Genomic DNA, 25,814 nt, shown 5'->3' with positions numbered 1-25,814 from the left:
AAAAATGAGACTAAAGAATATGATAGAAGTAAATCTAATATTTGAATTCCTCAAAGTCTTTGAAAAAGACCCTAAAATATTTTCACAATTTATTTTCTTGAAAAATACATACCTCATGACTTCATTTTAAAAATTATTACTCATTTTTAGATTAAAGCCCATTTTCAAAATCAATACAGATTCTTTATACACTTAATAACCATTCATTAGCTCAGTCATACAAAGAAATTCATAAAGTATCTCATATTTTTCAGTCTGAAATACTGATACCCTCTTCTCATTGTTCCATTGCCAAGAATATCATTAAAAATCATCTAAACCCTGGGAGGTAACTGGATAGGTATGTGTGACTAATTGGCCAAGAACAATATAATCACTAACCAATCCAGCCCCTCCCAAACCTCAAATATCTGAGTCCATGTTTGGGACAAGAAATTCATAATAAAAATGAGAAAAAAGTAAAATTAAGGGAGGCGCAATTTGAACTCTAAACACAAAAACTAATCAACTTGAAAGTTAAAACATTTACTAGCTATTGGATAACAAGGTTTTTAATGCAAACACACTGATGTGAAATCCATCTTAAATTACTTAAAGTTCTGACATAAAGTCACCTTTTAACTTATGAATAAAATACATTATCTAACAATGCAGGTATACATTAATACTATAAATCAGTAAGTTATTTTTGAAAACTGAAATCAGTAATCAACTCAATAGTACCTTTGTATTTTAACTGCTAACTTTTTTTAAAATATTTTACTTATTTATTCATGAGAGACAGAGAGAGAGGCAGAGACATAGGCAGAGGGAGAAGCAGAACACCTGCAGGGAGCCAGATGGCAGAACTAGATTCCAGGACTGTGGGATCACCACCTGAGCCAAAGGCAGACACTCAAACACTGAGCCACTGAGGTGCCCCAACTGCCAACTCTTTAATTGCTTTTGAGATACATAAATAAATTCTATTTGTTAAAACAAACATTCCTCTATCAAAATTAATTTATTAAAATCATCCAATACTTGATCTATATTTAAGGTCCACTATGGTCAATAAACAGTTATACATCAACAGATTATCTTAAGAACAATATGCATAGTATCAGGCTTGCAATCCCTGCCACTTAACTCACAATCCTCTTCAGCAAGTATTTGAAAACAATTTTAACTGGCTTATAAAAACATTACTAGCATATGTTTCAAGAGCAAATGACCTGTTCATAGGCAGTTTGCCAAAGACCTCTACAAGAGATCACTGCTGTCCCTTTCTTATCCTTTTGCTCTACTCTCCCTATATGTAGAGGCATTGTCATTGATCTCATAACTCCTGGTTCCCTTCTCTTTCAAAGCATCTGGCACTCCTGTCAGCAACGGAACCAAAAATAAACATGACACCCAGGGCCAACTTCATGGGTAAGCAGTCGCACAGCGCTGCCCTCAGAAGGATCCTATGCTTGGTTAATGCCCTGCTGTCATGGACTTAAATCTCTTCAAAATTGTTTCTAACAAAAAGCTATGAAATATTATTTTGCACTGGACCCTGTAAATTAGCCAGTTCTAATATTAACTCAGGTCTAATAAAACAAATTGGTGCTACCAAGGAGAAAGAAAAAATATTTAAAAATCTCTTTCCAAAGGATAAGTAGTGACCTACAGGTAGAGAAAACAGAAGACCTGACTGACCAAGCAAAAACATTATGCTGGAGTGTGAAACAATTAGGGCTAAACTGAAAGGGAAGTGATGGTATGGGATGAAGAGAGAGAAAAGAGAGGGAAGTGGGAACATAACCAACACTATTTAAAATACCACTCATATGGTAAAATGTATTCCAATTTAATATTAGATAATTAAAAAATAACTTTCTGAATTACAAAATATTCATAAAAGTATTTTGATTATGCATTGGAACAATTATGCAATTAAGGAAAATGCTAGGCAAATGTAAGTTTAACAAATACGCGGTGAGAGGCATTGCACCATAGAATAAAATAAGAATAAAATAGTAGTAACCTAATACTAAATTATTTCACAATATATGTTAGGAAAAACCCTGAAAAATTAGACGTGGACAGGCATGAAGCCACCTTACTGGAACAAGGGAATCCTGCTGCTGTGATTCCAACTGGGTATATTCCAACAGATTCAGACTGGTTGCAAGTTAACAAACTCCTAGAAAGCCAGGTTTGTTCAAGAGCCACTAAAGTCTGAATAAAAATAAATGGTGTGATTTCCAAGGATGGATAGAGTAATTAAACTTCTGGAGTCATCTATAATAGAATTTAAATATCAGGAAAAGCTTTAGAATCAAAATAATTTGTTAGGGGTTTATTTGCCATTTATTTACATAACTGCTTTTTTAATAAAATAATTCATATTCTAGTATCTTTCACTAAAAATCTCTATCAATAAATTGATTAGACAACCGTTCAGATCTGTTAAGTGGTTTGGTATCACTGTTCTTTCCTCATGAAAAAAATTCCAGTGAAGAGCAATTTTGTTAGAAAAAAGATTTTCCAATCCTAGTATAAATGAGTTATCATCCTATGGCTGTGTACCAATATTTTATATGTTTAAATAATCTTAATTATATCAATGTTATAAGAGAGACTCATCATATACCACATTTTAATTGTATTTAATGGCAAATGGCAAACCTTAATAGCCAATATCCTGAGCAGACATACAAGTTTATTTGAATGGTTTATAAAATTGATTAAAAGTTTTTTCATGCCATTCACATATTACTCTTATTTCACGTTACCTGTTTTTCTATGTTGCGAAGAAGCAGTGTAGGGCTACTTGGTGACATTTCAAAATCTTGTTCTGGTAAAGGATCTTGACTTTCTTGGGGAACCTGGAGATTCCCTGTAGTATTTAATGAAGCTGCTTGGTCAGCAAATTGTATTTGTTTTTTCAAAATGTCTTTTGGAAGTTGACAGTCTTCTAGGATCACTATCTCCTAGGCAAACAGCAATTAAAGAGTTGAAATGAAAACAAATTGACTGCTAAATCAACTTCAACATTACAATGCACTTGAAACTATGCTTCTTCTTATCACCTGGAAATCAGAAAGTACACTTGAAAGTAGAGTCTAACTGTAAAAAATTGGCTGATTTAAAATGTGTAACTAAAACAACATGTATGTCTGATGGGTTAGGCTTGTAAATATTGTCATAAATTATATATATGTAGTTATTTTTCTTATTGGCTTAGTTATTAGTAGTAAAAGCATGACACATTTAAAATAAAGGCTTATATGCAGAATATGAACATTTCACATGGAAATTTAGAACACTTTCTCATATAATCTTCAGGTATTTTGGTCACTAGCATTTCCATTTGAGTACTCCCAGTTTCATAAATTAAAATACCAAACTTACAAACATCCAAACAACATTCTGACTTCAAACTATCTTTTCAGAGCACTCTAAGGAGTTCCAACTCTGTTGCTGCCAGCCAGCAACCATGGGCAGGACTGTACTATTGAGAAAAAGTATTCTCTAGGCCAAACTGTTGCTTACAAGGTAGATAAGTTAATAATAAAGACACAAATTGTCAATTGTGATGGGGTATTTTCTCAAATATAAGTAACTAGAGGAGGGATCCCTGGGTGGCGCAGCGGTTTAGCGCCTGCCTTTGGCCCAGGGCGCGATCCTGGAGACCCGGGATCGAATCCCACGTCAGGCTCCCGGTGCATGGAGCCTGCTTCTCCCTCTGTCTGTGTCTCTGCCTCTCTCTCTCTCTCTGTGACTATCATAAAAAAATAATAATAATAATAATAAAAATATATAAGTAACTAGAGGAAAGAGTAGAGATCTAGTTGCTTTGTCCTCCCAGTGTACCATTCATTCACACACACTTATAACTAGCTTGCTAAATATGCTTCCATATTCCTAGATTCTTCACTCCAACTGTTCTCACTCTTAGGGCCCTCAATGGCAATGAAGACAGAAGAGAAAGGAGGAAAAAGAATGCACAGATACAATCTTAACAGTTTCATTATCACTTCTTACAGTAAAACTTTTTCCCTCCCTGTTCCTTCTACCACTTCCCTCCTGCAAAGAATAGTATGTATGATCACATAATGTATAATGTATGCATGTGTGTGTGCAGATATGGTTATTTTGCAAAATGCCAATAAGGTCCTAATAGGCTAATTGGAAAGGTATTAAATGCCTATGTGGCTAAAATAGTATATTCTTGTAATAAAAAACAGATTAAAACATTAATATAAGTGTATAGTATTTCAAAATAGAACAAATTAAAAAACTGGTATGGACCAGCTTATATTATATATAAGTGCTATTTGTAGGATGGAAACTGCTTTTAAATTATAAAATTATAGATGAACAGTTTTAACTTACACTAAAATTTGGAGAATATATCACTTTAGCATGAACATATTAGGTATTGTATCAAACATATTTTATTATTTTACAATAATATATTATCACTGCTGTGTGGTAAAAGTAACAATTTATTATTGTTGTTATTATTATTTTTAACTTATAATTCTAACAATGCTAATAACTTTTACAAAAAAGAGATCTAATTGTTGATCCCATCTCAATGACTATTTTCCTAGAATGCACAAATATGGCTGTCAAGAAATCTGAAGAAACATATTTTTTTTAAATTTTTGTTTCACTTGATATTTTAAAAGTTAAAGTAGACTTGGGGCGCCTGGGTATTGCAGTTGGTTAGGCATCCAACTCTTGGTTTCAGGTCAGGTCATGATCTAGTCAGGTCAGGTAGGGTCATAGGTTCTAGTCCCATGTCAGGCTCTGTGCTCAGCATGGAATCTGCTTGAGATTCTTTCTTCCTCTTCCCCTCCTGTGCTCTCTCTCAAATAAATAAATATATTTTTAAGAAGTATATTTGATATAGTATCATCAATCTCAAAAGCTCTTGAAAGTATCTGAAATGTCCATTCAAAATTTGTACAAGTGTCTCACTAGATTTTTCACAAGTATCTGCTTGTAAAATAAGTACAAGTTTTCATCATATCAATTTAGCTGTAATTCCCTTTGGTTTGATTACAGTTTATTTTATGGGCCAGGCTGTGAATTAGCCTGGTTTCATAACCTTATTAATAATGTTGTAAATATGGAAGAACTGATTCTGAATTTCAAAAGGTCAATTTTCAAACCTTTAAAATACTATCTTTTTAGAAGTAGGGGGCCTGTTACAGTTAGTTCAATGAAAAGTACTATTTTAAAAATTCGACCAGAAAGACATTCATAATCAAGTCCATGATCTATTTCTCCTTAAATTGTTACCCTAGACAAAGCTCTCACGAATGGCCAAGAATAGAGTAAAAGGGGGAAAAGATTAAATACTTTAAAGACATTACAAAGATAGTTTCAGTTCTTAAAAATCAGGAAAAAAATATATGTATGTTGGGTCACCATGATGTACACTTAAACATCTTAAAATTTTGTCAGTCATAGCTGAATAAAGCTGAGTTTAAAAAAAAAACTCAGGAAAAGAACAGTCTAATCATAGATAAAACAAGGTAAACAACAAAGACATAAACATTTTTTTAGTAAGATGAACTGCAATAACTGAGACAAATGAAAACACTACCATATGATGAAAGCAAGTCAACTGCTCCAGAGAAGACAACTATTTCTGATAATAGCACTATAGAGCTCCTTACCCCACTCCCAGGGTCCTCATAGAGAAGATACAGCATAAAAAAAATAAACAATTGCCTCAGCAACATCTTCAGTATTTATATAAAGTCACCAAAGCTAATTTTTTAATTAATTGAAAAATTTTAAAGGCACAAAATTACAATTTAAAATGTAGAAGATTTTATCACAAGATAACAAAAGAAACCTAAAAGAGAAACCATTTAATATAAGATAGCCAGCTTCTCAACTAAAAACACCCCTATTTTAGTACTTTTCTGAAAGTGATAAGAGGTTATTGTTTCAGTAAAAGCTTAAGCAAACAAAAGGAGAAACATGGAAGTTGTAATGTGTTGACAAACTGTTGGAAGAACAAGGAAGGAATGCCGCTAATATTGAATTTCTTTTCTGTAAAAATTTTAACGTAAGTTAGACCACCCCAATATATCAAAGAAGGGGAAAATGACAGCTTAATGACCCAAAACATGTAGATCTACTAGTAAATCTACTCAGTGTTTCTTTTTTTTTTAGGATGTTATTTATTCATTCATGAGAGACACAGAGAGAGAGGCAGAGACACAGGCAGAGGAAGAAGCAGGCTTGAGCCTGATGCAGCACTCCATCCATGACCCTGGGATCCCTCTCTGAGCTGAGGGCAGAGGCTCTGAGCCATCCAGGCATCTCTCTGCTGAGTGTTTCCTGACCAGCGTTACCAAGCAGCACTTACTTAAACACAATATTTACAAAAAAACACCACTCAACCTCTTTCTCTTACCTGTATCTCTTATTTACCTGGAAAGGATTTTTTTTAAACTTTCAAAATAAATTAAATAGAAAATTCATTCAAGATAACATTAACCATATGTCTCAATTTAATTACAATAACTCAAGAAACTAGAAGAGCAAAGAAAGTGCTATTTTCTCTATTTAATATAATATCAACTAAACTGCACATAAATAAGCAATTAAACATCTTGATTAATTCCCAAGAAATGTAAGGAGAAACTACTAAAATAAGTTATTAAAATGACTTAATGACATTTTCCATAAAGTAAATACAATGTGATTCTTAAGAAAACAGAGGGCCAGATACATATCTAGCCTGAACCAATAAAAATGTAAAGTCATAAATTATTACTGGGAAGTTAGATTTCTTTCCTAAAAATAATTTATCCCCCTAGATGTTACATGAACAAACTTTTTAAAATGCTTAAACAAGTATACAGCACTGTTTACAACACACAAGTCATAAAATATGAACTTTCTCAAGTCATAAAATATGAAACAGACTGTGCAGATTCAAGTATAAAACTTAGTCATCAATTTAGCTAGGAATCCACTTCTTTAGAAATTTCCAAATTATTTAAACTTGACTTGTTCTGAGACTTCTGTTTACTACAAAAATGCTTGTGATATATCCTTTAAAGTAAATAATCAGAGAGGAGAAATTATCTGATGATTCTGAAAGAATTGGGAAATCACTACAACTGAAGGCTTCAGTGAATACAGAGTTAAAATGAGAAACACTAACTACTTTCATTAGGAAATTATTCTTGAACATAGTTTCCTCAAATCCAACAGATAGAACAGGTAATAAGCCTCAGGTTTTATGTCTATCCTTCTATTCACCTTCCTGTAGACATCACCAACCAACTTCTACAATTCATTCCTTCCTATTTCCTCTCCCATCCTTACACAACTCATACTTTCCACTCCTTTGAATATCGCTCTATTTTGTCATTCCAAAAACATTGTTTCATGTTTTCAAACCGTCAAGGAATGCCCTCTTCCAGTTCTACTGGTTCATCAAGCAAACTATTATTTATCTTCCAAAATCATACTAAGGTATCACCTCTTTACTGATGTTTTCTCTGACCAGTTAATCCCTAAAAAAAGTTAATGTATTCCCTCTATGCCACTCCTATATCTTATTAAAAACATGTATCATTGTACCTATTACCTTAAATCACAATTATTTATATGATCTATCTCCCCTATCAGAATATAAACTTATGATTGTACCTAAAACTTACTTATCTTTACTTAGGTGCAGTCCCTAGGTAATGTTGGGCTAACCACATGGATGACTGTATGGTTAAAAACTCTGATTCGTTTCCATCTCAGCTTTTTCTTTTCAGACCAATCACCATCAACCTTAGAATATTATCTCCATTATGTCCACAGATTCATGATGTAGAATACAGTTTTCCATAAAAACGTTACAAAAACATATTTAGTAATATTTAAATTAAATAGTATTTCACGGGATTGTTATGAGAACTCTTTATATTATTGCTTCAATGGGAAAATATACTTTGAGTTCCAAGCAAACAGCTTATAATTTGGAGGAAACAGTGTGTCTTTAAAGTAGGAAAATCCCATGTTACATTTCTCCTGGTTGGCATTAAAACAACATCTACTTGTGTAATCATTTGCTTATACATTTCTAAAAATGTAAGAACTCTGTGAGTTTTGTTCACCACTGTATACCTTAAGCACATATTTCTCTAACAACTATGGGAAAGGAAAAATGGGAGAGTGAAGGAAAGGAGGAGGGAAGACAGAAAATAAGACAGGAAGAAGAAGTAAATGAATTTTATTTAAAAATTGCTACAATATAATAACTTTAACTCCCATTTCTACTGAAATAACTCCAAATCTCTATCCTCTTATAAACCTACCTTCTCCAATAAAACCTACCTTCTCCAATAATTCTTATTTTCAACTCTTTAGTGAACGCCTCAATATGAGCATCTGACAGAATTTTTAAGTCAATGTATGAGAAAGTTTATTTCTATCAACTGTCTTATGAAACAAGCACTTTTTTTCCCTTCTATAGAAACAGGTCAATAACTAGGAGGGGAGATAATGGTGATGATTACACAACTATATATTTGTCAAAATTCAGTGAACTACAAAAAAATGTGTCTTCTGAGAACAAGATAAACAAAATAAAGATAAACCCCCAACTAAATATCTATTAGCAAAAAAACTGTACAACATCAAATAAACAAAAAAATTGTTTTTAAGTTATCAGATAGAAAAGACAAAGTACCTACAAAGGAAAAAGAATTCCACTGACTGAATGCTCAGCAGTATCAAAGAAAACAGTGAAATAGGATCTTTAAAAGGCAAAATAACCATCAAATTAGAATTTTATATTGACCTAAAGTATCACTGATGAGTGAGGGTTAAATAAAGGTATTTTGAGACATAAATTACTAAAAAATATATTTCAGCAAAATGTAAACCAATAAAGAAAAAGTAGTGTAGAAGAGACAACAAACTTCCCAGGATCCACTTTCCTCTTTTTTTTTTTTTTTTTAACTCAGAATTCCACTCCTACTGGAGTTTTATCTATAAATACAACTTCTTATCTTAAAACCATATTATTCACCTTCCCTCCTATATATCTAGCTGCAGACATGTGCCTAAATTTGGGCCAATGAATGTGACACAAAGTAGTACAACTTCCAAGTCATCTCTCACTTAAAGACAAACTATGCTGCACTTCTAACTTCCCAAGGGCCAGAATAACAGATGACTACAACACTGTTTAACAGTGCAGTCAACCCTAGTCATTACCCTAGAGTATAAGAGAGCAGCAAAAGAGAAAAAAAAACAAGTTGCTCCACCAGCCAGTATTCACTTCCTCACTTTTGAAGTGTTATATACCTTTATAAAGCTGCAAATTTGGCAGTTTCCTTGTTATAGCAGCTTACCCTGTAAACTAACTTTATAGATAGAGCACAAAAGAATCGAAAGCATATTTTTAATAAAATTAGTTAGAAATATAATTACTGACTGCAAAAAAAAAAAGCAACTAGATTGTAGTAGATATATTCAATGAGTATTTAGAAAGTATTAAAATTCATGTTGTAAGTAAGAAAGAATATAAAAATACTGAGTACTTTTTATTGTTAGGATTACTTTTCGTTAAGAAATATATTAAAAATTAGGAGTAATGACAAAGAATAATGAATAGCTTCTAAACCAGCAGAGGGAACAGAAAAGAACAAATTCTACCAATTCAACGAGAGGTAAAAAAAAAACAAGACATAAATACAAAGAGAGGAGAATAAGGGCAAATAAAGAATAAAAACTGATCAGAGTTGATTTTTTAATCTAGCAATTCACAGTTTATAAAAAGAAATACCTAAAATAATAAAAAAATTGTATCTATGAAACAGCATTACTTCAAAAAGAAAGAAGCAAAAACTAACAAAATTACCATAAGAAACTGAAAAATTCATAATGATAGGGGAAATTTTAACAAATCTATACCATAAATGGAATGATCAAGAAGTATAAACAAAAATATATACCATAAATGGAATGATCAATAAGTATAAACAAAAATATAGCAGATATATACAATGAAGTCAATAAGTTTAATAAAGAATTCTATATTGAACACATAAAGAATATGCTTTTTTTCTGTTATATATACTAAAATAATGAAAAGATAAGCTACAAAATGAGAGATCTGTAATATTTATAACTGATCAAGAACAGTCTCAAAAATTTAAAAGGAATTCACAAACATCTCCACTAACCATTGCCCTCTTCCCCACATTCCACCAAAAAGAGTGAATACAAAAGGTAAATTAATTCTTAGACAAAAAAACACCTGATGGTCAATTACACTGAGGCCCAATTCTCAATACTAAGGAACAATTAAATTAAAACAGAAATAAAATAAGATTTCATACTCATTACACTGGAAAAATGAAAAGGTCAAAAATTACAAAACATTGGCAAGGATGTGGAGAAACAGGAGCTCTCATGCACTGCCAATGGCAATATTAATTATCCAATCACATCAGTAAGTATGGGACAGCGGAAGATAGTTGGGCCTAAGATCCAGCACTTCCACTTTTCAGCATATACCAAGAACCCTCCATAGTTCACAAAAAAAAAAAAAAAAAAGACAGTCATTACAGTATTGTTTTTACTAGATAAAAATAAATAATACATATGTCTATCAATAGAAAATAGGAAAAAAGATAAACATTCCATCGTATTACAATTCCAACTCATTCATATAATTAAGTAACATACAGGACCTATAAAATTTATTCTGAACAAAAAGAAAGAAGTCACAGAAGAGTTTGTAGCATATATGTCATCAACGTAGACTGTAAAAATCATGGAAAAATAAATACCAGTTGTAGACACATACATCTATGTGCCAACAGTATAAAAACATACATAAAAAATAAATATCAAAACATGCTGGAATCAAAGTAGTGACTACAGCAACAAGGGGAAAGAAAATGGGATCAGGAAGGACTATAGAAGTACCTCAACGGTACAGGTAATGCTTTATGACACTAAAAACTAAACCCAAGTAGTAAAAATTTGAAATTTAATGAATTTGGAGGTCCATTATATTGCTTTCTAGAGATTTTCATGTGTTTATAATTTTCTTAAAGCAAAACAAAAACTCTAAGGAGATTCAATAAAATATATTCAGAATTTTCCACACATTAAAATAAATGCCAAAAAAGTAGCAGTTTATAAAAGTGTATCTAATTTCTATTAATTGGAATCCAATGAAGAAGCTGTGAACTGCTCAAATATGATAAAATTATCATGATAAATACAAAGACATTAGCTTGATAGCTAATGATAGCTTCAACTAATAGCAATTGATATATCAAAAATGTTAATATTTTAACTACATTGTTATAAAGCCTTGTAACAATTACCTTGTGTGGAGAGATGAGAAACTAAAACAGTAATAATTATTTTTAAAAATAAGAATATAGACAATACCTTGGATGCACGAATCTGCCTGTGAACATCCGTGAGTTGTTGGATTTTGTATTCTAGCTCTGAAATTTGGGCTTGAAGCCATGTCCATCGGCTGCCAACTCTCGCTCTGTCTACAAGCCACTTCCATTCAGTACTACAGTTACTGTGAATAAGACAAACACTGTTAGTCAAAGAACAAAAGTAATCAAGTTTTCACAGACTACTTAATAAATTCCTTGAATCCTGCCATATAATCCCGAATTCCTTTATAAAACATCTAATTACATGAAAGAAGAATCAGAAATCAACTTCTTATTAAAGAAAAAGACTTAACTTCCTTATCTTTCTATCCCATAAATAGGTGTTTTTATTATGATATATCTAGTAATAAGATAATCTCCTCTGCTACTTAACATTTTATTAGTATGAACAAGAGCTGAAATCGGAATGGGCCAAGAAAAGAAAGGAAACAGGAATGATAATACTAACACCACGTATAAACTGTTACATGAAGCTCTTATATGTAAGCAGAAGTACCGGATAAGTCATTTGAGAACTATGCTAGATCTAAATCTATGTAACAAACCAGAATACTCAATTTTATTATATGCAATTTTCATTTGTTAAAACAGTAGTCACTGTTACCTAATTACCTAAAATCAATTTAAATATACTGTCACAAAGTGTCAGCTTGTTAAAACCTGATTCCCAGGATTCATAGCCCAAAGATAACAAAATATTTAAAGACTTTACGTCATATTTGAAAATAACGGTTGAACCCTAGCTCCTCTATCTTTTGGCAGCGGCACTGCTCTAATCCATACTTTGTGAGATTATAAATTAATTACTTTGTGAAAATATTCTAACCATTCCAACTAGAAAACAATTATTTGGAATTAATTAAGACCTTCAGATTGCAAAGGAAAATATGACAGAAATTGAAGGCATAAATTAAAACAAATAAATACTTAATGGTAGAACACAAACTTAATGAAAAACTCGTCTAGGGGTGCCAGTTGGTTAAGCATCGGCCTTTGGCTCAGATCATGATCCCGGGGTCCTGGGACTGAGCCCTGCATCAGGCTCCCTGCTCAGAGGGGAGTCTGCTTCTCCCTCTGTCCCTTACCCTGCTCATGCACATGCCCTCTCTTTCTCTCAAATAAATAAAATCTGTTAAAAAAAAAAGAAAGAAAGAAAGAAAGAAAGAAAGAAAGAAAGAAAGAAAGAAAGAAAGAAAGAAAGAAAGAAAGAAACTTGTCTAAAAATTACATTTACTGTCAAAACCATAAGAGTGAATCCTAATGTAAAGTATGGACTTTAAGTGATAATGATTTGTCAGTGTAGGTTCACAGATTGTTACAAATGCACTACTCTTGTATGCAATATATTGAGAGTGCGGGGGTCTATCAGTCTATGGACAGGAGTTACATTGGAACTCTGCATTTTCTGCTGAATTTTGCTATGAACCTAAAACTGTTCTAAAAAAAAAAAGTTTATTAATTTTACACATTTAAGCATAATTGAAAGTCTCCTATACAAACTTTAGCCAGAGAATACATTTATTCTAAAAGATCATTTGCGGGTTGCCTGGCTGGTTTGGTAGGTAAAACATGTGACTCTTGATCTTGGGGTTGTGAGTTTGAGCCCCACATGATGGGTATGGAGATTACTTAAAAATAAAATCTTTAAAAATATTAAATAAATAAATAAAAATAAAATAAAATAAATAAAAGATCATTTGTTGTGATGAGCACTGGGTATTGTGTTGAATCACTAAACTACACACCTGAAACGAATAATACACTGTATGTTAACTAACTGGAATTTAAATAAAACCTTACAAAAATGAAAGATCAGTTGTTGTCAGAGAAACAGAATACAATTATAACTTTACTGTATAGACTATTCATTTAACAGGATTTTACATTAAATCAATATCCTTCAGGGCTACTTTTGTTAAGATTTTAATTGTACATAATATGATTGAGGAGACCTTCATATAAGTTAGGAATTCTCTTGTTATTATTTATTCAGTTTGTAGTCATTGATGTGCTTCTGTAAATTTGACACACTTTTTTGACACACATAATTATGAAAATAATAAAAGAGAATGCCTATTCAAAATCATATTAAAATGGAGGAGCACCTGGCTGGCTCAGTCAGAAAAGCATGCAACTCTTGATCTCGGGCTATGAGTTCAAGCTCCATGCTACATGTTGAGGATTACTTAAATAAATAAATAAACTTAAAAAAAAAATTAGTTCTTCCTTTTTGTGGCCATTGTTGAAGAGCCAGTAGTCAAAATGAAGTTCAATTCCTTTGTGACCTCTGACCAGAACAAGAACTATAAAAAGTGTTTCAATGCACCCTCCCACATTTGCAGGAAAAATACCTCTTTCCCTCTTTCCAAACAGCTGAGACAGAAGTACAATATTTGATCCAGGCCCATCCGAAGGGATGAAGTACAGGTTGTATAAGGACACTACAAAGGTCAGCATATTGGCAAAGTAGTCCAGGTTTACAGGAAGAAATATATCATTTACACTGAATGAGTACAGCAAGAAAAGGCAAACAGCACAACTGTCCATGTAGGCATTCACCCTATCAAGGTGGTTATCACTAGGCTAAAACCAAAGACTGCAAAAAGATCCTTGAACGTAAAGCCAAATTTCATGAAGTGGGAAAGGAAAAGGGCAAATCAAAGAACCATCGAAAAGATGCAAGAACAAAGTAATCTTATAGATAACTTTAAATCAAAACTGTTAAGGGGCACCTGGGCGATTCTGTTGGTTAAGTCAGCCTTCTGCTCAGGTCATGATCTTGGGGTCCTAGGATCAAAAACCACACTGGTTTTTATGTAAGCCACAGTAAACCTTTGCTGTGTTAAACCACTGAGATTAGAAGGTTAATTTTTTACTCTAGAGTCTAATGTGACTAAAACACTGAATAAAAAATGAAAATGGCATGAACTAAGAAGGGAGTGTAAGATAAAGAAGAGATGAAGAAAATAAAAATAAAAATAAAAAAAGAAGAGATGTGAAGATAAGAGGGTGGATTCAAATCACTTTAAGGCTGAAAGTGATCTCTTGTAGAAGTATGGTATGGGAATACGCATGGGGAAATCAAAGATGATCTTAAACATTCTTCCATTAAATTTTATTCCAGTTGAAAAATTTCCCTATAACATGCAATTTTGCTTGATTGCCAAATTCATGACTAGCTAAAGAAGAAAAAAATTACGGAGTTCATCTTATTGTACTTCTGGTAAAAACATTCTGATAGTGAAACTAGTTATAAAAATTATTTTCAGGCAGCCCTGGTGGCTCAGCGGTTTGGCACCACCTTCAGCCCAGGGTGCGATTCTGGGGACCGGGGATCGAGTCCCATGTCGGGCTCCCTGCGTGGAGCCTACTTCTCCCTCTGCCTGTGTCTCTGCTTCTCCCTCTCTGTGTGTTTCTCATGAATAAATAAATAAAATCTTTAAAAAAAATTATTTTCATGTCCATACAGTACATTTAATTATACTACCACAGGAAAAAATAGTAACATCAGATTAAATTTAAAGTAAACAATTCTAGGGCTTTGTAATATGTGAAATGAATTCTCTGTACCTTATCCTGTATTTTAACAGATTGAATAAAATCTGTTTGCTATGCTTAAAAAAGGCAAACAAGCTTTACCACCAAAAATGCTCTCTTGTTTGAAAACGTTTTTCTAAAAAATAATTACGGTTTTAAACATGTTACAGATACGCAGATGGCTATATCACTCAAAGGAGATTAACACTTGTATCTCAAAATCAAAACATGTCTCACATAAACAACTTATATAACCAATGATTTAATAGCTTATAAAACTTAGAAGGTAACTGGTGAGAACATAGCTAATGCGTACTGAGCGTGTCTAGTCTTCCAATTAGCATGTAAGCCTGGCCTGCCAGACCACTGAGAATATTGACTTCCTGCATCTCCCTGGATTGTGCTGAACAAATCACAGACCACCACAAGCTGATCATAAGGTGGGGCTTCTGATTTCAGTGAAAATAAGGATTCTGTGAGTGGAGACCACCTAACCAGTGAGACTAGTCAGTCCTCACAAAGGCAGCAGATTCCATCAGTCCCCATCCTTGCCCATTTGCAGTCATCACCTAACTTGTTGAATAAAATAAGTACAAGCTATTTAGACCAAGTAGTTTTAAGTACAACTTCTCTTGATATTAACCTCTGGTCGACACCATAAACCTACATCCCTGCTTTGATCCTGAAGTGTAGTTCCCAGAATAAGATAGAGCTTGCTTGCTTTTTTTTTTTTTTTTTTAAGATTTTATTTATTTATTCATGAGATACAGAGAGAGAGAGAGAGGCAGAGACACAGGCAGAGGGAGAAGCAGGCTCCATGCAGGGAGCCCGATGTGGGACTTGATTCCAGGACTCCAGGATCACGCCCTGAGCCAAAGGCAGGCGCTAAACCACTGAGCCACCCAGGGATCCCCAAGATAGAGCTTCCTAATATTACATCCTAAAATACCAAGATTAAAGAGAAACATATTAATTTTGCCTTTAACATAAAAATTAGCTTACTAGTAATAATGAGTTAACTACTATAGAAAAATCAAAAAGGAAGATCCAATTGTGAAAAATAACAATCCCAAGAAAAATAAGGTTTGTCCTGGGAAAAATATGCTGAATTAAGCCAAACTTCTCTACTGTTGATTGCTCACCTAGAAAGAGTTTATCTTTCCCTGGAATTTTATTCCTTTGGATCAGGGCTTAGCAAATATTTTAGGTAAAGAGGCAGATAGTAACTATTTTAGGCTTTCTGGGCCACCTGATCTCTTTAATAACTACTCTGCCATTATAGTATGAAAGCAGCCATACATGAATGAGTGTGGTGGTGTTCCAATACAACTTTGTTTACAAAAACCATGCAATGGGTAACCTTGAGAACAAAGAACAAAGCTGGAGGATCATATCCCAGATTTCAAGCTATAAAGGTAAAGAAATCAAAAAAGAATGTTTCTGGCACAAAAATGGACACATAGATCAATAGAACAGAGTCCAGAAATAAACCCATGCTTATATGATCAATTAATGTATGAACAACAGAAGCAAGAATATACAATGGGGAAAAGATAGTCTCCAATAAATGGTATTGGGAAACTATACCGCTACAGGCAATATAATGAAAGCAGACCATTTTCTTACACCATACACAAAAATAAACTCAAAATGGATTAAAAACTTAATCCATAAAACTCCTAAAAGAAAACACAGGCTGTAATCTCCTGGTCATTGCACTTAACATTTTTCTGGATAGGCCTCCTCAGGCAAGGGTGACAAAAGCAAATACAAAGTATTGGGACTACATCAAACCATAAACTTTTGCATAACAAAGGAAACATCAACAAAACAAAAAAAAAAAGGCAACCTACCAAATGGGAGACAATATTTGCAAATGATATATCTAAAAAGGGGTTAATGTTCAAAATATATAAAGAACCCATACAACTCAACACCAAAGAAACTAATAATCAGATTTAAAAATGGGCAAAGGACCTGAATAGACATTTTTTCAAAGAAGCCACACAAATAGCTAGCATATATATGAAAAGATGTTCAACATCACTAATTATAGAGGAAATGCAAATCAAAACCACAATGAGGTATCATCTCACACCAGTCAGAATGGCTAGTATCAAAAAACAAAACAAAACAAAACAAAACAAGAATAAGTGTTGGTGAGAATATGGAGAAAAGGAAACTCTCATGCACTGCTGGTAGGAATGTAAATTGGTGTGGCCACAATGGAAAATAGTATGGAAGTTCTTCAAAAAATTAAAAATAGAAAGATCCAGTAATTCCACTGCCATGTATTTACCAAAGAAAATAAAAACACTAATTCAAGAAGATATATGCACCCTTATATTAACTGTGGCATTACTTACAATAGCCAAGATATATAAGCAACCTAAGTGTCCATTGATAGGTAAATGGATAAATATGTCACACACACAAATTAGAATATCACTCAGCCAAAAAAAGAACAAAATATTACCATATTATGTGAAAACACAGATAGACCTAGAGGGTATTATACTAAGTGAAATAAGTCAGATAGAAGAAGATAGATACCATATGATTTCACCTATATGTGAAATCTAAAAATGAATTAACAAAAAACAGAAACAGATATTTAATAAATATTAAGAACAAACTGGTGGTTGCCAGAGGGGAGGAGGTTGGGGGGATGGGGAGAATAGGTGAAGGGGATTAAAAGGACAAATTTCCAGTTCTAATATATATGAGTATGGGTATAGCTTAGTTATATATAACTATATATAGTCAATAATACTGTAGTAAGTTTGTATGGTAACAGATGGTAACTATACTTACCAATGGTGAGTATTGCATAATGCATAAAATTGTGGAACCACTATGCTGTACACCCAAAACTAATATAACATTGTATGTCAACTATACTGCAATTAAAAAAAACACATAAAAATAATTTTTTTAAAAAGAAAGTAACAGACAATGGACCAGCCTTGGTACATGGACCTCAGTTTTCCAATTACTGACGTAGAGGGTATTTTTACATGCTTCCTATGCTTCCCAAGGGATTACAACTTCCTTTAAGTATCTGTTCAAATCTCTGGCTCATATTTTTTTTAAAGATTTTATTTATTTATTTATTCATGAGAGACACAGAGAGAGAGAGGCAGAGACATAGGCAGAGGGAAAGGAAAACCAGGCTCCATGCAGGAAGCCCGATGCAGGACTCGATCCTGGGACCTGGGGATCACGTCCTGAGCCAAAGGCAGGCGCTCAACCGCTGAGCCACCCAGGCGTCACGCTCTGGCTCATATTTAATTGGGTCATCTTTTTATTGATATAAGACCTGTGTCAGACTATGTATATTTGAAATACTTATAGTTCCCAGTCTATAGTTTGCCTTTCATTTTCCTAATGGTATTTTTGAGCAAAAAAGATTTTAATCCCAATGAAGCTCAATTTATCAAACTTTCCGTTTATGGAGAATTTTATGTCCTAAGAGATCTTTGTCTAACACAAAGTTATAGGTTTATTCATGTTTCTAAAAGTTCAAGGAGTTTTGGCTTTCAGATCCATAACTCAATTCAAGTTAATTTCTATGTATATGTGAGATAAGAATCTAGATTCTTGCGGGCAGGGGAGAGGGAGGGGATGGTACTTAGTTCCTGAACCATTTGTTGAAAGATTCTATTATACTTCAGTAGAAAAACAAAAACAAAAACAAACACAAAATCTTATCCTTGAAGAGGTAAAAGACTATACAAATACTACATTTAACTATGTTTTTAAAACCCTTGCATAACAGGGGTGCCTGGGTGGCTCAGTTGGTTAAGTGTGGGACTCTTGACAATGGCTCAGGTCATGATCTCAGGATTGTGGGACTGAGCCCCATGACAGGCTCTGCACTTAGTGCAGAGTCTGCTTCTCTTCCTCTGCCCCCTCCCCACTTACACCCTTTTTTTATTTAAAAAAAAAAAAAAAATATTTTAAAAAATAAATTAAAAACCCTTGCATAATATCAAACATTGACAACTAGGGACATACAGTAAAGGAAATAAATGACATTTTAATTAATCTATAATATAGGGCCTTAAAGGAATGCAAAAGCCAACTAACTGCTTCTCCACTAATACAAAAAAAAAAAAAAAGTATTCCAAGAACCTTTCTTTAGAGTTCTAAGTCACACAACTGCGAATGAACCTAGGAGCAAAAATTAGACTAATTCTTACCCAAATGTACTGTTTCAGATGGTAGTTGTTATTGAATTGTGGGAGAGTTGGATGGTCTGAGGAAAATAGTATATCAACTAGTCTGTAGACTCAACAACTATGAACAAGTAAGATCTTTGGCCATGATACACTCACAGGTAACTGACTAGAGCCAAACAGAATGAAAACCCACATTTTTGAGGAAAATCTAGTAGCAAAAAACACCACAAACCTAACATCCTCTACCTGGGAAGCCCACTCTGCACCAACAGGAAGCAAGGGGAGAATGTAGTACAACCTCCACTTAAGGCTACTCTCTCCAACATTCATTACAGATATAGACACAAAGGATAAGAGCTAAGGGAATGATTCCCAAAGAGCAAAGTCAAAAGAGTATGGACGGCAAAGGACAAAAAAAAAGTTGAATTAGGATTCTCCCAAGACCTTTTTGCACTTCCAGAGCAAGATTTATCAATTATTGTAAGGACCTATCATATGTATCTCATTTTCTTTTCCCAGTGGGAGTTTTTACTGTAACTTTCCTATCTCTACTCCTACATTCATCAAGAAACAAAGGGTAAGATGGTTGGAAAACTTGTCTATTCATTTATAGGGCATTACATCATAAAAAAACAAATCTGGACCTGACTGAGAGTACATTACTCTGCCTATTGCAACTGACTTTGAATTGCCATCCTTGAGGAGTGGATGTGTTTTCTATATGAGAAGAGAGTATATGGATATTTGAATGGCCAACGGCAAACTGAACAGACCATTTATTTTCCCTCATTATCTATTCTCCTCTTTTTTGATAATAGAACTCTTTCAGTTTTAGCTTAGCTCATGGTAGCTCATATTTCCTAGTCTTACCAGCAGCTACGTATGAGTATGTCACTAGGACCTTAACAATCAGATGTGAACCAAATTAATGCATGCAACCTCTGGTCTTAGTATTAAAAAATGTTTGTGTGTTAAAATCAGAAGAACAACTGGTGAACAACCAGTGCAGACAAGGGCAGCATCATAGGGTATAGCAAAACCAACAGGCCCCTAAAAAACCCTGTGAAATATACCTAATTCTTGACTATGAAATGAAAGAAAAATAAAATCTATCCTATCATGTTGAGGTCTTCTCACTCTGACATGTCAGCATATAAAGAACACACCCCTCCCTCAAAACTATTTTATGCTATAAGATTCATTTAGGTAAACAAATCCTCATTTAAAATGTTCATTGTCTTTAGGAAGATTATGCCTCATTGACCTACAAGTAAACAACATTAACATTCAACCACCACTTGTATACATATATGGAGAAAATAAACAAGCAAACAAAATATAAAGAGAAAAAACAGTCGTGAACTTCATAAATTTTGGTATGGTGATAAACTAAGTTAAGGGGTGGGGCTTAGAATATCCAAGGACAATCTGAGACTGGAACTTAAAAAGACATTACAAATGAAAGGGAACAAGAATAATTATAATATTTTGTGCAATTTTGCCTAAAACTCTGGCAGTATCCTGTGAATTAATCGCCTAAACTGAAAATTTCAGTATTAGTTTAAAAGAATTCACACGTCAAACTGGCAAATTTAGGCTTGTCTACCCACCTACATCCCTCTCCCCAACTGAAGAGAGAAAGGAAGAGTTTAGGGAATATTTATGCACACTATCAAAACAATATCCTTTTTCTTATATGGAAAGAATTTTGAAAGTTAATGTCTGCTAAATAGTCTTAACTGTCTTTTTAAAATCCTTGCATAACATCAAACATTGACAACTAGGAACATGAAGAAAATTAGCGAATTTTTTAACTAATCAAAACATATATGCTAAAGGAATAATCCGAAGTCACACGTTAGCAGTTCAATAAGCACTGTGTGTGTATGTAAATGTGTATGTCTCTTTCATTCAGGAAGTCAAGCCTCCATGCAGTGTTTCCAAACTATACAGTACACAAAGGCCCAGCTGAAAGTACAGCAGTGCTAAAATCCAGCAAGAATTCTACATTTTAAGCCTGCAACTACAAATCTAAATCTGCTCAGAGGAAGACGCACCTTTTTCTTTTGTACAAAAATAAGCTAGCGATGGCCCTGCAAGACACTATGATAGGCAGAAAAGAAATGAGATAAAAAATAATCAGACTACCCTTGTTACTCAAAAAGGTGACTACAACAAATCTGTAATTGAGTACAGGCATTTCTGCTATTGCTGAATAACTCCATGTTCTTTAAAATAAAAACAGCTGAACTTAAGGAGAAAACAGAATTAGAGCCAGACAACTCAAAATCAACGGAATTTCAAAATCTGAGTTCTAATAAAACAATAACAATCGTTATAAAAATATTAGTGCAGTTGTTTCCACTGGCATTTGTGTCAAGAATAAGCCAGTCCACCCTTTAAAGCTTCATATCCTGGAGCTCATACTTCTTTTGATGTGGGTCCTTGAAGACATTCACTTCTAATAGAAACTAGTTTAATAAAAATTAAAAATATCATCTAGAGATAGCCTTTTTCATCAATAATTTCTTTTTACCACAAGGAAACTATCTTCACAACTACTACAAAGCAATTTGCAACTTCCTCAGATCTTTTAACATAGTGGGATATGTAGCATTTTTAAGCCAATAAACTAGCAACTTACTGCATTACATAGGAAGGTACTTTTACAGAATTTTCAGCATTTTTCTTACACCCCTAAGGATTTCTCTTTAATTGTGAAGAGGCTTGCCCCGATCATTCTAAAACATTGTGTTTGAAGTGGTTTGAAGAGAACCCACACCATATTCGTCATTATGTTGACATCATTTGCCTAACATGCCAAATGTTAAAAGAAGTTTTTCAGAGAGAAAGAAAATTACATAAGTCAGAAACAGATCTACATAAAGAGAGAAAAAACACTGGAGAATAAGTGAAGTTAAAATAGTAACTTTATTTTTCTTAATAGATTTAACAGGTAACAAATCTGTTCAAAATAGAATAATAATTTTAATTGATTATGAATGTGCTCAAGCATGTGTGTATTTTTATATATGCCTGCCTATATATGCTATGCATAAGGGAAACAAGTGACAGAAGTGATACAAAAAATGAGAGGAAAGAATTAGGATTATTTATCATTATAAGGTATCTACAGGGTGGTTTGAAAGCCAGTTTGGGTTAACTGTAAAGGTAACCACTAAAAAGAGGGGGTTTTAAAAAAAATTATTTATTTGACAGAGAATGAGTACACACGTGCATGTAAGCACGCAGAGGGGCAGAGAGAGATGGGGAAAACCTTATGCAGACTCCCCACTGAGGGTGATGCAGGGCTTCTGGGAGAAATCAAGAGTTGGAGCTTAACCAACTGGGCCACTCAGGTGCCTTACCACTAAAAACAGTTTTGTTATTTTTTTAAGTGATATTCTGAAAAAGGAAAAAAAGTGGAATCATATAAAATGTTCAGTTAAAACCATGAAAGGCAGAAAAAGTGTGGAAGACAAAAAACAAGAGCAAAGAATAAGGGCAGCAAATAGAAAACTGTGACAAATACAGTAGATGTTAATCATACATCAGTAATCACTTTAAACATCAATGGTACTATACTAATTAAAAGACAGTGATTGCCAGATGGATCAAAAAACAAGACTTAACTATATGTTATGCGTAAGAAACCAACTTTAAATATAAAAACACATACAGATTAAAAGTAAAGAGATGGAGAAACTTATGGTATGCTAACATTAACACATGCTAATCAGAAAAAACCCAGAGTAGCTATACTAATTTCAGACAGAGCAGACTTCAGAGCAAGGAAAGTTATCATGAATAAAGAGGGGGATTACAGTATAAAAAAAGGTCTACCTTCAAGAAGATAATCTTTAATGCACATGTTCCTACCAAAAAAGCATCAAATTATGTAAGGCAAAAACTGACAGAACTGCAATGAGAAACAAATGAATCCACTATTTTAGCTGAAGATTGTAACACTCTATCAGAAATGCACAGATCCAACAAGCAGAAAACCAGTAAGGATACATAGGTGAACCATTCTTCAAGTAGATATAACTGACATCAACAGTTCACCCAAGAACAGATTACACATTCTTCTCAAGTTAACAAGGAACAAAGAAGAGACTACATTCTGGGCCATGAAACAAACTTTAATTTAAAAAAAAAAATCATATAATGTCTGCTCTTGGGCCACAGTGGAATTAAGTTAGGAATCAAAACCAAACAGGCGTGCCTGGCTGGCTCAGTTGGAAAAACATGCAACTTTTGATCTTCAGGTCATGAGTTCGAACCCTATATTGGGTAAAGAGATAACTAAAAAAATAAACTTAAGAAAAAAAGCACTAATTGAAAAATCCCCAAATACTTGGAGATTAAACTACACACTTTCAAGGCATGTATGGAACAAGGAAGAAATCTGAAGACAAATTTTAAAATACTATGAACAAAATGAAAATGCAAATGTAAGCCACCAAAACTTGTAGGATGCAGTGAAAACAGTCCTTATGGGGAGCAGTAAGAGAAAGTTACACAATTTATAGCATTAAATACATTATCAAAAATTAAAAAAAATTTTTTTTAATCTAAAACCAATGGGATGCCTGGGTGGCTCAGCAGTTGGGTGGCTGCCTTTGGCTCAGGTCGTGATCCCGGGATCCAGGATCAAGTCCCACATCCGGCTCCTGCAACAAGCCTGCTTCTCCCTCCGCCTATGTCTCTGTTTCTCGGTCTCTCATGAATAAATAAATATTTTTTAAAAAAATTTAAAGCCAATCACCCAAGCTTCTACTTCAGAAAACTAGAAAAAGAAGAGTATACTAAGCCAAAGTAACTAAAAGGAAATAATAAAAACTAGAGAAATCAATAAAACTGAAAAAAGAAAATAAAGAAAATCAACAAAACCAAAAAATGGTTCTTAGAAAAGATCAATAAAAACAATAAGCCTGTAGTCAGACTAACTATGACACAAATTACTAACATTAGAAAGAGGAGATCACCACAGATCCTATGGACAGTAAAAGGAACATAAAGGAATGTTATGAACAATTTGATAACTTACGTGAAATGGGCCAATTCCTTGAGATGCACAGCCTGCCAAAACTCATACAAGAAGAAATAGATAGGGAAGTGGGTGGCGGGATGAATTAAATAAGTGATGAGGATTAAGAATTGCACTTGTAGTGAGTATTGGATATTGTATGGAAGTGCTGGATCACATATTGTAAACCTAAAACTAATATACACTCTATGTTAACTGGAATTAAAAAAACTTAAAAAATACTCTTGGGTTTGATATAAGTAGAATATGTAAATTTTTAAAAACAAGAAATAGACGATCTGAATAGTCATATATCTATTAAGGAAACTGGATAATAACCTTCCAAAAGAGAAAGCGCCAGGCCTAAATGGGTTCACTGGAAAATTCTACCAAAAATTTTAGTTAGAAATTTTACCAATCTTCTAGAATGTCTTTCAGAATATAGAAGCAAAGGGACTACTTCCTAACTCATTCTTTTGTAGGCCATCATTACTCTAATACCAAAACCGAAAACATTACAAGAAAACTACAGATCATTCTCTCTCAGTGAGATAGCTGCAAAAAAACTCAACAAAACATTAGTAAATTAACTTCAACAATGGTATAAAAAGACTTATATACTATGATCAAGTGGGATTTATCCCAGGTATGCAAGACTAGCTCAATATTCAAAAATCAATTAATATTATCTCATCTTATCAATTGATACACAAAAAGCATTTCACAAAATTCAACCCCTATTCAGGACGAAAACACTCAGTTATACTAAAAAAACAAAAATGAACCCTCAATTAACTAGGATTACACGGAATTTCCCCAACCTGATAATCTACCAAAAACCTACACCTACAACTTACTTTAAATGGTGAGAAACCAGAAATTCTCCCCACTAAGATCAAGAACAAGGCAATGTATCTCCTCACTTCTCATTTTCAACATCACAGTAGAAATCCTACCTAATGCAATAAGAAAAGGAAATAGAGGGATCCCTGGGTGGCGCAGCGGTTTGGCACCTGCCTTTGGCCCAGGGCGCGATCCTGGAGACCCGGGATCGAATCCCACATTGGGCTCCCGGTGCATGGAGCCTGCTTCTCCCTCTGCCTGTGTCTCTGCCTCTCTCTCTCTCTCTATGTGACTATTATAAATAAATATTTAAAAAAAAAAAAAGAAAAAGAAAAGGAAATAGAAGATACACAAGGTGTGAAAGGGAGAAGTAAAACTTTTGGTTCACAGATGACATGATTATATATAGGAAAAATTCAAAAGAATTACACACAAAACCCCTTGCAACTAATAAATGACTACAGCAAGGTTGTAGGATGCAGTTAACATACAAAAGTCAACCACTTTCCGGTATATCAGCAATGTTAAGTGGAATTTGAATTAAAAACATAGTATCATTTACATTAGCACACCCGCAAATTAAATACCTAAGCATAAGTCTTACAAAATATGTGCAAGATCTGTATGAGAAAAACTTTAAAACTCTGATGCAAGATATAAAAGAACTAAATATTCCATCTTCAAAGACTCAATATTGTTTATGTCAGCTTTTTCTAACTTGATCTACAGATTCAATGAAATCCCAATCAATTCTTTTTATATTTTATTTCTCAACAATAATAAAACAAATAA

At 33.5% G+C, this 25,814-nt stretch overlaps 1 protein-coding gene and 1 pseudogene across 11 annotated transcripts in view; one reads left to right on the top strand and one right to left on the bottom strand.

Moving 5' to 3' along the window:
* The window catches only part of KANSL1L (KAT8 regulatory NSL complex subunit 1 like), a 129,426-nt gene that overhangs the window by 76,924 nt on the left and 26,688 nt on the right, over positions 1-25,814 (bottom strand). For all 11 annotated transcript variants that reach the window (XR_011998044.1, XR_011998043.1, XM_072743025.1 and 8 more), the window contains 2 exons: positions 11,413-11,554; positions 2,763-2,960 (listed from right to left, as the gene is read on the bottom strand). Coding sequence is in view for 9 of the 11 variants with exons in the window: in XM_072743025.1 (XP_072599126.1) it covers positions 2,763-2,960; positions 11,413-11,554 (340 nt within the window). In the remaining 2 variants the exon portion in view is untranslated. The remainder of the gene's footprint in view (positions 1-2,762; positions 2,961-11,412; positions 11,555-25,814) is intronic.
* LOC112922597 (large ribosomal subunit protein uL24-like) lies at positions 13,695-14,252 on the top strand (annotated as a pseudogene).

This window comes from Vulpes vulpes, chromosome 16 (genome assembly GCF_048418805.1).
Source record: "Vulpes vulpes isolate BD-2025 chromosome 16, VulVul3, whole genome shotgun sequence".
Classification (NCBI taxonomy): domain Eukaryota; kingdom Metazoa; phylum Chordata; class Mammalia; order Carnivora; family Canidae; genus Vulpes; species Vulpes vulpes.
This window is presented reverse-complemented; position numbering and strand designations above follow the sequence as displayed.